The sequence below is a fragment of the Leuresthes tenuis genome, unplaced genomic scaffold, assembly GCF_036924035.1.
Source record: "Leuresthes tenuis unplaced genomic scaffold, fLeuTen1.0.hap1 SCAF_13, whole genome shotgun sequence".
In the NCBI taxonomy this organism is placed as follows: domain Eukaryota; kingdom Metazoa; phylum Chordata; class Actinopteri; order Atheriniformes; family Atherinopsidae; genus Leuresthes; species Leuresthes tenuis.
In genome coordinates this window covers 16,256,180-16,270,158 of record NW_027325367.1, presented here as the reverse complement: position 1 = coordinate 16,270,158, position 13,979 = coordinate 16,256,180, and the positions used below count along the sequence as shown (strand labels likewise).

Genomic DNA, 13,979 nt, shown 5'->3' with positions numbered 1-13,979 from the left:
TCAGGCTTTTCTTATCTTGTCTCAATTTTCCTTTTCTTCCTTTCAAAAATCATACAAAAAGTGTCATGAATACAAGGAAAGAAATGTCTCTCCTTCTTTTGTAATGTGCTGCACATAATTCAGTATGTACTGCTTTAAATGAAACATAGACATGAAAGCAGTTTCCAAGTGTCCAAGTTTCCAATGTGCGTCATTTCAGTGGCCAGCTTTACAATAAACTGAATTGAATTAATTTCAGTGGAAGCTAAATGCATTCCCACACTGATTCGCAGGCACAGGGAATGTGGACAAACAAAAGAAAACAGGTTCAATCCATTCTGCGCACAAAAAAATGACCCACTCTCGCTCTTACTTGAGGGGGGTTTGATTTCAAGGGCCATCTTAGACTCCCTGATGAGGCGGGGAAGCCTCTCATGACACCCTTTCACAGAAATTGAGCACCACTGATGACAAAGCAAATCACAAAAGACCTGGGCCAAAGGTGATAGACAACTGGTGAGGAGAGAAGACACGAGCTGGCGAACATAAGAAAAACTAAAACATGGCAAACAACCTGGTGAACAGGGAAACAGGGGGAAAAGAAAATTCATCCATGAGTGTGACAAAGTTTAAACAATGGGTCGATGTTATTATCTAATGGAAAAATATTACCTTGTTTCTACACTGTAAAAAAAAAAAAACTATATCCAGTCCATGGAAATGTAACACAACCTGATCCAGGCCAAGTCACCAGAACCCTTAATATTGAAAACCTTCTGTGAGCTTATTTAAATGCGGCATGACATTAAGAAACAGGAGGAATCAGTCTCTCAGAAGACCGCAGACATGCTGCAAATGCACGAGCAAACCATGGATGAATTGTATAAAAAACAAGAGTACCTCAGGACATATCTTTAAAAAGCAAGTCGCCACACGGAGTTAAGACACCCCACTTTTCGACCTGACTCGGGTGCATCACATTAGCTTTCCGGTCCAATCTGTAGTGGTACAATAACTACGATGCATTATAATTTGGACATCATTCGATTACTGTACAGCTATAAAGTCACGGGGGCTGCATGCTGATCTAAGAGCTGTGCACTTGCGTCAGCGACAGCTCATCAGCCTCAGGAGAGCAACCTCCGAGATGTGCGATAACATGCTAAACCCATCTCCTGTTAATTAGGACAAACGTACCCCCCTCCACCACCAAACACATGCACACACTGCTTTTCATCCAAATGTTTCTCACTGTTCATCAGACTGTCACATAAACTGCGTGAAAACAAGCGTTTAAGAGACAGAGATTTGTTCAATATCACTTTTCCATCAGGGACGTTTTATAGAACTGTTTACTGGAGTTTCTGGGTTGATCATTTGACACTCATGCAACCTCATTACATTCTTAAATGACTGTGTGTAATTATCGATCCTCTACACTGACAAGAGTGACTTTTTATTGATCCAATGAGAAAGTTCCTAATTTATTTCCTGTTTTTATTGACGCTTAATTTCTTTTGTCACATATTGATTAATTGAATCATTTAAGCATCTTCTACTTCCTCTCCCTCTTCCTCCTATATGCAGTTTCTTTGCCTTCCGATTCCTTCAAAGAGGTGTTTTGACTTATCGATTGAAAATACTCAGGACGCAATTTATTGCAATATTTTTTATTTGACTTTCTATGGTATATTATAAAGTAAAACTAATGTTATTGAGGGCTTTTAAGCTCTAGGGAAACATAAAAAGTAAACATCAAGGATGATTGCTCAACAGTGTCAGTCTTTTGCAGGAAGGATATGACAAATTGAGGCTTTTTTTTCAGGTTAATTTTATAAAATCTAAGCAGACGCCAGGGATCCATTTTGCTGTATTACTGAAACCAAACAGTAGCAGCCTGCATTAATGGAATTCTTGTTTTTCCATAAAGCTCTGCATGACGAATCAGTGGCTGCGTATCCTGCTAGACATTTTGGCAATCAGAATAATACATATTTGTCCTGTTTAACTTTTAATAAGTGCAGGCAATGCTCAAAAGCCTGTTAAATCAGTGAGTCTACTCAAACATCATATATATTTGAAAAATACTGTGATCTTTCTCCCCTCTTTTTGTTTTCTTGGATTATATTCAACAGGATCCCAGAGGAGAACTGTCGTCAGCTCCAGATGTATGACACATCAATGAGTGTGATATTTATTGCAGCGACTGCCTTCACTGAGCGTGCTCTGACTTATTTGCTCCAGTGGGACACCTGACATCTTCTCTTTGATGTAAGCCTCTCAGTTCTTAAGTCCTCAGCTGTATGGGCACTTGCACAATACAGGGAAGAGGTTTATCTGTCAGGGGGACCATCAGAAATGATTTGTTGGTGATTTCATTTTCATCCCACAGAGTGTACGGCTGCATAAATAAAAACTCCCAAACAGGCTGAGCACGGACGCGACCTGATGATGGAGCTGTGGCATAATATCTGAGATGAAAGCAGAAAGTGGGAGAAGCTTCCATTTGTGAGCTTGATGCCAAAGCCTGATTTAAATATGCTTATTCATGTGTGCATAATGCTCTCTGGAATGTTAAAATGCAAAACAAAACTTTGTTTTTTGCATTAGGATGGTTGCTTGAATGCCTTTTCTTGGATATGGCATTCATTAATTCAGTGATATTTTCATTCACCTGCAATTTCACATTGAATTCATCGGGATCCATTATATGTAACAGGTGAAAGCCAAGTCATACAAACCACCCCTAATCGTTAAGCTTAGGTTCAGCAATTGATTTTGGGGTATGGAAATCAATGTCCACATACATTATGCTGCATCTGCACAGATTATATAATAAACCAGCATTCTGTGACAGACAGTAAAAACCTTTAAATATGTCTTCATGGTTTTATTGTGCATAGCATACCTCAGGTTCATACCCTAAAGTACCCATCATTCACTAGGTATCCATTTTGCCAGCTAACTGTCAGTAAAGCAAGCACTGAAATAACCATTTTCTGTGTACTTCTTTTTCCCTAATGAGCTACAGCTTGATCAGATGCTCCTCTGCCTCCTGTACCACTCAGGTGAAAAGCAGCTTGGGAAATAATGTTCTCCTGATAATGACCAAGCAGCTACCAACGACCCTCGTCCTGCTGTTCTGGTTTAACCGGCGTTAACCACTCCTTGAACTGGTGTATCTAAATTAGCGATTTAACACTTGTTCGCCTTTGGCATCGGCCTTGATTGTCAATAAGTAATCACAGCTGTAATATAGATCTGACACTCTGCGTGTTTGTTCGGTAAGAGCATTATTCATATCTAATGAATAATAATAATAATAAAAAAAACAATTGTATAATTTAAATCTAAATAGACATGCTTTTTTTTTTTTTTAAAAGAGGTCATGCTAAGCTTTGGGCTCCCCCCCACCACCACTTTTCCTTCAGTGAGCTATTTTTGTGCATTTAAATTTCTGTGAAGTTACAATGCCCAAAGTCCATACCAAAGGGGTTATACTCTCCAACAAAAATACATATCCTGGGGCAAGATGCATAAAACTGTGTGTAGTGTCATGACCTAAACTGTGCGTATGCACATAAGCAGAAATGTGCAAAAGCATTCTTTCTGCAAGGTTTATAAGACTGTCAATACAAATTATTTATTTTCTCTGTCTCACAAATGAAAATTTACAAATGCAACATACTGATTTCCACTCCTTTTCCAATGTCTAGTGGACACTCTCTGACTTAGTGATTTGCATTTAGCAGCCCCGTTTGCACCACAATTAAATAGACTAATAGGCAATTTTTACTTTATGTGAAACTGAGGCAATCAGTGAAGTAGAAGAAAAAAAATGTGTTTTATTTGTTGGTCTCAGCTATGGAATCCCAACCAGAATCAAAATAGCTGAATGGAATGAAGTAATAGATGTTAACAGCTCTGTAAATTCAGGGCACAGGATACAACAAAGATGAAGAGGAAATGGTTGAATTACAAATGAGAAAGGAAAAAGAAAGACGTTTATCCATACAAGGACGGCACCAGGGATACAGCAGGATGACTGGCGACTCCCACTTTAATTTGCCGTAGATGAGCACATAGTCTGAGTATTAGATCCTACAGTCTTACTTAAAATTGCTGATGAATATGAAGGAGACAGAGATGTACAGATGGAGCAAGTTATGTAGGCTGTTTTCTTACACTACCTTTGGAAGCCTAAAGTGCAGCATGTGCCAACAGGGACCGTGTGCCAGAAAAACAGAACAATATCCAAGTATGATTGCATTTTTATGTGCAGTGGCAAGATCTTCCAGCATCAAAGTGGTCATCCACAGAGAGTCACTATGCAGTGCTACTGCTATTTAAAGCACTTAGAATTACGTTTCCGTTTCCCCTTCACCATATCAGATTTTAATTGTTATAAAAAAAAACGTGTCTGCATCATCTGAAGAACGTGTCAGTTTTAGAAGAAAGTGTTTTGCGTGTTCTCATCACTTATGCATCTGGCCCCTGAACTGCCTGAAACACCTTGATCGCAGCCCAGGCTTTTCTGTCACCATTTCTTATCTACATCCTAATGAAACACATCTGCTAAATGACTGCCAAATGGCAACCTTCAAATAAGGAGGTGTGGGGGGGGCGGTTCTTTAAACAGAAAGTATCCAGAATGGAACATCTAACACAATAGCTGTGAAGAGGTGCTGCGGTGTACTGCATGGCATAAAAACATGTTGCCTCGCTCTAGAAGACCCCTAAGTCTAAAAATCCTTGCTTTACCATTTACTTAAGTAAAAATTTGTTGGGTTTGGATTCTGAAGAGCAAAACCTCTTTGCTTACTTTTCTTGACCAAGTTCATCTTCAGCATACAGCATTAACGATGGCTCCTGTAAGTGATCTGATTTGTGTTGATAGCTTATTCGGGTTTTAATGGCTAAAGTAGTTTTTAATCCAGAGAAATCTGTGACTCCATGAATAGATATATGTAGTCATGCATTCTCACCTCGCACCACGATGGTGGTGGATTTCTTGGCCGGGTTTCCCACGTTGTTGCTGGCCACGCAGCTGTAAATGCCCGCCTCATCTGAGGTTATAGCCGGTAGAGTGAGAGTGCCCCCTTTCACCACGCTCCTCTGTGGCAGGCTGTCATTACTGCTGACCCAGGTGAGGATGGGGGGTGGCTCTCCTCCGGTGGTGATGCACACCAAGGAGACTGTCTGACCAGGATTCACTACGATAGGATCCTCCACCAGCAGTTTGATGGATGGGGAGGCTGCAGAGAGAGAGAGAGAGAGAGTGTTATACTGCCAGGAGATGGAAAACAAACTGTTCTGCTCTGCCTTGGTGCATTTAGAAGTCTTCAAATTGCAGTCATCTATAAACATTATTAAAACAGTGATTTTGGGTAAATTTAACTTGTTTTATTCTGTTGTGTACCTGTCTTATTGGTGAGTCTGAAGATAACGCTTCGGTCAGGAATCCCACACACATTTCTAACAGAGGCGATGCAGCTGTAGTTGGCGTAGTCTTGAGGACGCAGGTTCTTCAGCTTCAGAATCTTCGTTTCCCCCTGCAGCTCAGACCAAACCAACACTGGTATGCAAATGTGTGCAGAAATACCAACATAATCAAGCAAAAGAGATGCCAAAAAACAGATCCTGGGAAGGCGACGTCAAAGGCCAAACAGCTCCAAAGAAAAGGTCAAAGAAATGAATAAGCAAACAGTTTCACCAGAGACAAAGAAGAACGGAAAAGACAGCAGCAACGTTACTGCAACACCAAAATAAAAATGATGGTGATGTTTTTTTTAGTGAAAAGAAGAATATCAGCTTGCTTATAACCAATGAGTGGATCACTCCACAGAAATTTGCTGTATTTTCACTGCTGAGCCCCAGAAATATGGATGAGCTCAGCAGGGGATCTCTCCACAGAAATGGCTATCTCATGGAGAATTTGTGTTTGATTCCAACTGGGCCTGTCAGCCACAAGCCTCGCCCAAAAGGTTATGATGAGGATGTAAACCTTTGATCTGGCTGACTCCAGTGTGTGGGTGTGTGTGGATGAGGAGAGAGGGGAAGCAGATTAAAATATGACTCAGGCACATGATGCATTGGTCCAAAAACATGGCATATTTCATACCCGCGGAGGCTTAAAGATAACTTAATTGTATTACATTAGACATGGACCCCACATCCCACCTCCTTTCTTTTCCTGTCACCTCCTCTGCTTTGAAGCAGGTATCAAGGGAGTGAGGTTTGTTGTATGTCAGAGTACAAATTTTACTCCGAGTACGGATGGGGGGGGGGGGGCACGAGAGAGAAGGAAGCACAAACTAACTGAACAGGGGGTTCATGGTCATACTGATGGGAAAACTGAGCAGTACAACACACAAAATCTGCAGGACTTGGAATTAACGACAGCCAGTAAAGGACAAGAAAGTGATATTGGGGTGCATTGTCTGTTTTTTTTTTTGTTTGGAAATATTTCACATCCAACTTCACTTTAATGCTTCAACTTCGACTTTGGAGGCAAAGGCATCAAACTAGAAATGAAAAAAGTTTGGTTGCAAAGACAAAGTGACCGCACACCATGAGCACGGAGAAAACTAAACGGATATGGAGATAAAACTGAAATAGAATATTCCCAGGTTTTAAAGCTGTTATTAGTGAATGGATTGATTGATAACACATTAATCCCTCATAGATTAGTCATCACCAATTGATGCCATGTAGCATTTCTAAAATGATACCTTAGCTGTAAAGTTTTTGTTTTTTCTCGAAAAGCCACCAACACACGGATTGTTTTGGCTGTTCTAAGCAACCTAAGGACAACACTTTAAGTTCTATACTTTTAAGGTTTGAAGCAATCTAAACTGTGAATGTATTCATTACTTCGTGGTAGGAATTGTTAACAGGCAGTTAATTAGTCAGTTTTGGCCTGGATGTTGAAGCCTTTTCCTGGACAAACAAACCAAGTCTTGTTAATGTGAAATGGTCATGTGAGATTCAACAAAAAGGCTGTGAAATTGTGGGCTGCGGCAACTTTTCTTCTGTTTTCTGTGGTCTACTTTTACATCATACGACAACCCACATTAGTACATTCCCCCTGATTGTGGTGTAATCTCTCTGTGTCCTGTCTGGCAGTTAATTGTCCTAGTTTCTCTGCGCTGTGGGCGTTGGATTACTTCCTCCCCTGGTTTCTTATCATTTCGGGATTCACTGCCATTTTCTGTGTCTCTTTACCTCCACTTTTGGTCGCTGATTGTCTTGGTTTGGGCTTGAAAACTGCTCAGTTAGGTTCGTGAACCCTTTTAAAACCGTCACCACACATTACAAGTTCTATTTTATATGCTATTTGTTGTCATGGTGAAAAATCGTGCCCCAACAACATGCAATTAAATCTAATTTTTGCAGCCATTTTTTTCTTCTTCTTTCAATTGTCTAAGTGATGTGATGTCAATATAAGCGAAATGAAAAATGGGGAAGAGATTTTCCTCAACACGGAAGTCCCATAATTTTTGTGATTCCCTCACAAGTCAGGTATGAATAATTCTTCAGAGATTTATGAACTGTTAATGAAGTCCTTCATTACAGTTTGTGAAAGGGACTTTCACACTTTTCACTTTCAATTGAAACAGAAATAAATGTATAATTAATATTAACTGGATGAACCATCCTCCTCCAATATCTGAACGAATCCTCTGAGAGAACTTTATATTACAAAAAGGATTAATAATATGTCCAATAAGTGTGCTATTCTCTGGGAAAAGATTAAGGGAAAAAATGTAAGGAGGAAAATAAGAGACAGTGGAAAGAACAGGGATTCTACAATAAAACCACAGCTCAGGGCAGTGGCTTTATTGTCGAAACCGGTTCTCTGTACGGAGATTAAAATGCCACCTCTGCATTTCTACGCCATGTCTGGGAACATAAAACATTTTCAAGGCTGAAAAATGTGCAGAGGTAAAGCTGAAATGAAGAATAATGGAGGGCGGAAGGTACAGCTGAACTAAATAAACATCCTTGACCAAAATGGAAACAGAAGGGAGAAAAGTGGACTCAACTCGACCTTGTTGATTTCATTTGGGTCTGCCATAAATGAATCCCTCATCTGACTGTGGCTGTTACAGGCAAGTTCAGATCCAGTTGGAAAATAATGTTATTAGCCATTTATAAGAACAAATTACTAGGAGTTTAGTTAGGATTTATCTGAGGCTGGACTCACACAATCCTAATCTCTGGATTTTGAGTTTTGTTCCAATTTCTGCTCCTATTAAAGCTCTAATAGAGGGAAAGATGAAGGAGTGAGGGAGGGGGAAAAGAGGTCTGAGGAGTCGAGAAGGCCCAGTTGTGCAGCTTCATTCTCCTTCCCCACTCCATTATTCCCCAGCCATCTTTCTCCATTTGGCCAAACATAAATTTCCCTTCCTTTTTCTCTCTTTATCTCTTAAGCCTCTTTTCCATGCACACGTTTTTTTTTTCTTTCTTTCTCATGTAGTTGCACTTTCTCTGATGCCGAGCTCCGCGAACAAATCACATTGAACTCAATCAATTCAAAAACTACAATTCCCTTACAAGTGGCTGAACAATCTCAATCAGTTCTTTGTTGACGGCACAAAATCCCTTTTGGAACAAAGCGTCTCAATTTCACGACTGCAAAGAAAATCGAGTCAAAAAAACTGATTGTGATGAAAACCAAGTCTTTCTTCATCTGCAGTTTCTCCATATGCGTGTAAACCGTGAAACTGGGTTTGTGAAATCTGGTATTCCTATTCACTGAGTTAATGACTACAAGTTTTATCGTCCCATTCTCCCTTTGTGGGGCATTTTGAGTTGTGAGGTAGAGTTTTAACGCAAAAAAACCCACTCAAATCCAACACATAAAAGCAAATGAAACACTACAGTTGCAATCGTTCCGTCTCCTATAAGTTCGGCCTGAAATGCAGTGTTGACTTGTTAATTAGAAACTGGGACTTTCATCTATCTGTACGAAAAATTCACCAAGAGATTTGAATATGTGTGCAGTGGTAACACATCGTGCTTTTCCCTCACTGCCAAAAGAAGCTGCTAATGGTCATCACTTGAATATTTGTCTGTATGTTTTAGGCCCTACAGTATAGACTTTATTTCATTCCATTAAAATTGTAATTACTGGTAATAATCATGGGATCGTTACTATGGAAACTGGTTTACTTTATGTGCAGGACTCTTTTCTTAAAACACTTAAATTAGGTCTCAGCCACTGTCACCCCCTCCCACAAATCAGTTCTACTTGTAATAAAAATATGCTTTTGCCCATAAGCTTTTTTTTTTTCACCTCACACAGCTACAACTGTGTGCTTCATGAGATCGGAAATGAAATTGTAAGTTCCCTTTGAAACTGCGGTTGGTATTGTAAATTGTAAGGCACTGCCGCCTCTGTGCATTTTCTCTATTCTTTATCTTCTGTGCATTTCTCAAGCACAAATGTTTACAATACACTTGTGGTGTGGATGTTTTGTGTTTCCTTTTGAACTTTTCTAGCATGGATTAGAGTTGTTTGACGAACCCCTAAGCATGACTGCATCTAGAATAGCTTCAGAAGCTAGAATGTCCAATGTCACTGAACAGGGGGGGACACAAAATGATTTATTATGGTGGGATAAAGAATCCAAAAAGTAAAAAATATCCCTCGCACAGTCACTGGCAAAAAATATATACTTGCATATAGTAGACATACTTACATGGAGCAATCTAAAGTGGCAGTTTCTGTCCATATGTTGAAGCACTAAACATAGATGGACTTCATAGGTAAAGGCTACATGGGATGCAGCTATTTAAATGCTTGTTGCTTGAAGAAACATTCCTACACAAGCTACCATCTTTCTGGGATAATATTTTCATATTAAGCCAAAGTAACCTCTTTGGTTATGCAGTGTAACGTTCTGTTTGTAGGTGATGAAATGAACCCCGAAAGGAAAAAAACACCCAGCCCACCAAGTGTAGGAGTGTGGAGGTTTTAGCACTATGTGTAGATTCATTGCCTCTGGTACTGGAGCCACTGAATGTATCTAATAATTGAAAAATAAATATTTAAAGATGAAAAAAAAAAGAGTTAAAGGTGTGTTGGATCTTTCCGCAGGACGACACAGAGCACAAATCCAGCATCACAAGCGAATGGTTGAAAGAAAAAACAACAAAAGGACTGTTCCACAATCACTGGCAATTATTCCTGAATTTCTAATTTTCCCATCTAGATCACAGAACATTATCTTCTGTCTTACCTGTGTGAAAAATGGCTCGTAGATTTCCACTCCCTTGTCCGAGCCCTGCGTCAAGACCTCTCTGCCACGATGCCAGCTGTAGCGGACGGGAGGGTTGGAATTGGCCACACAGCGAAGAAATACAGTCCTCTCGTAATAGAACTGCTCCTTGGCCTCTCCTATACTTTGGTGTACCGTAACCACTGGGTCATCTAGGTCTGTGGGAGGCCCACACACACGCACACACACACACACACGCACACACACCCACAGACACACACAGAGAAGAGAAAGCTTTCAGTAAGGAAAGCTTTTTCATGAACAAGTTGCAGATCTCTCGGATCAATCGATGACACTGACCGCATTTCATAAATAAATATGTATCTGCCCCGTTGTGATAGCAATAAGTACCTAATCAGGTATGAAATCTTTCAGGTATCAGCAAACATGAACACAATCTCACAATCCGCGCTGCTTGATTGTGGTTAAAGGTCAGGTCGAGAGGATCAGAATTCTCATCACATTAGGAGAGCCAGTTATCGGCACACACTCGGGGGTCGATATGAAAAAACGAGGTGAGAGGCCCACTACTTAAACTACTTAAGTCAATAGGATGCAGCCCAAGGGCACATTGACTTCCCAGTCAAATCGAGCTGCTGTGTTTCAAGCTGCATTCCATTGTGAGCTTTTAAGAAAAGAGAGGATGACAACTGCTGCACTGAAAATGACGTTTGATGTCCATCACTTCAAAGAATTCTTTTTGGCTGGCCTCTGCTCTGATTTGGACACTCTATGATTTGACGCATCGCTCCAATCCCCAACAGATTTGAGGGAAGTTTTACTTGAACACAAGACAGCTGGTTATTTGAGAAAGCGCTTGTGGTTGATTAAATGGATTCAAAGTTAATCATCTTACTCGGCTATCGCATTAAGCCTTTGCAAATGGTGTTCATCATAGTGGTGGTGTCTTTTAGCATGCTAATACTCGCCTCTTAGATTATGTCCATTTGCACGCTCAAAGAACATAGGGAGCCAGTCGTTTCCCTTTCATCTTCATCCGAGATGCAATCAGTTTTTTTAACTTGAGCAAAAAGGCAATTTAAGGGAAAGGATGAGAGAAGCTAAAGCAAGTTATCCCTCATGCTAAACTTCCAGCAGATAAAGGTTGACCTATTGCACATGAAGGGGAAAGTGGCGGAGTGTATTAATTAATGTGTGTGGTTATACCAGCGAGGGAGAAACAAGTTGGATGACTGAGCTGGCGGGTTTTTGTGTGCGTGTGTTTGTGTGTGTGTGAGTGAGTCACATTGCTTATGGCTTACAACAAATGAATACCCAAATTCTTAATGATTATAGGCCTCTTGAGAAAAACTGCACACACCTTTGGTGTTATCAGTGAATGAATTAGTCACATTTGAATCAGGAGCTTAAGGTCGACTCTGGATTTGCTGAGGATCAGGTCGTAGTCAGGGTGCCTGTGGGCCACAGTGCAAAGCATCCAGCCTGGACGCACCAGCCAGAGAATGCTGATTCCTCAGTTTCATTAAAGACGTGTTCTGCCCTACAGCCCCTTAATCAAAATCTAGCAGCGGTCAATACTTCATCCAGGATCCATTACAGTGTCTCAGGTAAGAGCAATTACCTTTGAGGTGGGGGTGGAGAAACAGGGAAGGGTAGGGGGGGTGACAACACTGCTGAGAGGACAGCAACTGCAGGGCCGTTTTAGAGGAGCAGATCGCTCTAAATAAATACACTGATTCATTATGGGAGGAGGAGGTGGTGAGTATGAATCCTACATCTTATCTCTAACTGTGCCTCATCCGTTTCCTGCTCCAAACAGTCAATTTACCAACTGCGGCAGAAATGAAGTGATTCATTGACAGCCCTATCTACCTTGGGATACACGTGTCTTTGAACGCCAGACCTGTTAGGAGGTTGTGGTGACAAGAATGAGAGTGAGATTTTCTGTGTGTGAGTTAGGTAAGCAGCGATTTGAGCTATTAATAGGGCCAAAATGATATGCAGACTGGAAGTGGATGCTAGAAGTGCAGAGATAAATATGGAAATATGGAAATGTACGCACTGGATTAAAATTTGATGAATTTCAAACAAAATTCCACCTCCACCATCACTCTTTCTCCCATAAGGATGTTGTGTGCATGTGTGTGTGTGTGTGTCACTCTTGTGCAATTAGGTTCTTAAGTCACGCTTGACTGATTGTGAAGCTTAAATCCCCGAGCCCAGAGGAAAACTGTGTTGTATAGGCAGCCTGCGCCAGAGTTGTTAGGGTTTGTAATTGCAGGTTTATGGCTTCAGAGGCCGGCAAATCTTCCCATGTACAGCTAAACGCTCCAGCGCACTAACCGTAGCATCACTCCTGCTCACCTCTACCAACCATGACAAGTGTCAAATCTCTGGGTTTCTCTGATATGAAGACATGGGGGGGGGGGGCAGCATGACACACAAACGTGCAAATGCTTGACGCAGCGCCTGCGTGAGTCAGAGGAGGTCTCACAGGAGAAGCACAAAAAAAGCTTTAACACCCAGTTTATCAGCAATCTTGTCATTCTCAGAAGTGAGAAAACCTCAAACAAAACCTGAAGATGATGAAGTTCCCATGTGAATGGCAAAAAGCAGACTGGTGCTTCAGAGTGCTACCAAAACATTTGCTGTACAAATAGGTGCAGGTGAATTCTTTGGATAAAAGAGAAGGTGAAGACTAAAGAAGGCACTTCATTATCACATCAAACCTAAGCTCATCCCTTTTATGTCCCATCATTCTCCCTGTAAAAAAGCCGGCACCTGTGTGAAAACATGTGCATTATTCCGCTCCACCGGCGCACACACACAGATCTTGGGGGCTGTCTCTCAGCTGTTAATCAAATGCGACTTTGTCGATTTTCTTTTTAGGCTTTGATGTCTTTTAGCCTAAAAACCTGATTTGCTGAAGTCACCATAGGAACAGAACACCTGTCGCTCGTGGCAGGGGAATGCAAATAATTTCACCTAATGACTGTCCCAGAGGGAGCTGCCGACCTGAATGACATTTGTGTTTCTCACGAGAAGAAACAGCCCCGTTTTGTCACTGACAAGCAATTTCCTTTATTTTGTGACATGAGACAGCAAAGGAGACAAAGGAGGTTATGATTAAAAACTGGAAAAACAGGTCGTGAGCATGGCAAAACTTTTACTTATCCATATGATTGGCTGATCTGTTGAAAATACTTGAGGCATTTTGTCCTGTGAGTGGATGTTGAGGCATGTGGTTGATTGGAATGGACGTTAAAAGAAGGGGACATTTTGTGAAGGTGGCGGAACTTTGCCTGGCGTCATGTAGATTTGCCAGCTTGTTCCATTCTGTCTCCAGTTTTAGCCTGATACTGCCTTTCCCTTTCTGTGGGGGAGAGCTATCAGTTTCCCCAACCAATGACTAGAGACCAACAAACAAACAAAAACTAAGCTAAAATTTGGAAGCAGTGTATATAAAAATCACCCCCTTACTGCCTCCAACTGGTGCTACTAATCAAAAACACTGGTTTAATTGATCATTAGTAAGTGGGAGCACTTCTATAAAAGCAGATGTTTGTTGGTCTGGGGCCTTTAGGTGTGTATCAACACAGTGTCAAGGAGGGAAGACATCAACAGCTATGCTGGAGAAGCAATTACTGCTGCCCATCAATGTGGGAATGGTTATAAGGTCACTTCCAAACTATTTGGAGTTAATCGCTCTGCAGTGAGAAAGGTTATTCACACGAAGAAAACATTCATGATAGCTGC

The 13,979-nt window shown here is 41.0% G+C and overlaps 1 protein-coding gene across 1 annotated transcript in view; it reads right to left on the bottom strand.

Annotated features, from left to right (window-relative positions):
• The window catches only part of LOC140267106 (MAM domain-containing glycosylphosphatidylinositol anchor protein 2-like), a 195,455-nt gene that overhangs the window by 89,054 nt on the left and 92,422 nt on the right, over positions 1 to 13,979 (bottom strand). Inside the window, exons 4-6 of the mRNA XM_072362282.1 lie at positions 10,224 to 10,420; positions 5,399 to 5,537; positions 4,965 to 5,234 (exon numbers count right to left, since the gene is read on the bottom strand). Of these exons, the coding sequence (XP_072218383.1) occupies positions 4,965 to 5,234; positions 5,399 to 5,537; positions 10,224 to 10,420 (606 nt within the window). The remainder of the gene's footprint in view (positions 1 to 4,964; positions 5,235 to 5,398; positions 5,538 to 10,223; positions 10,421 to 13,979) is intronic.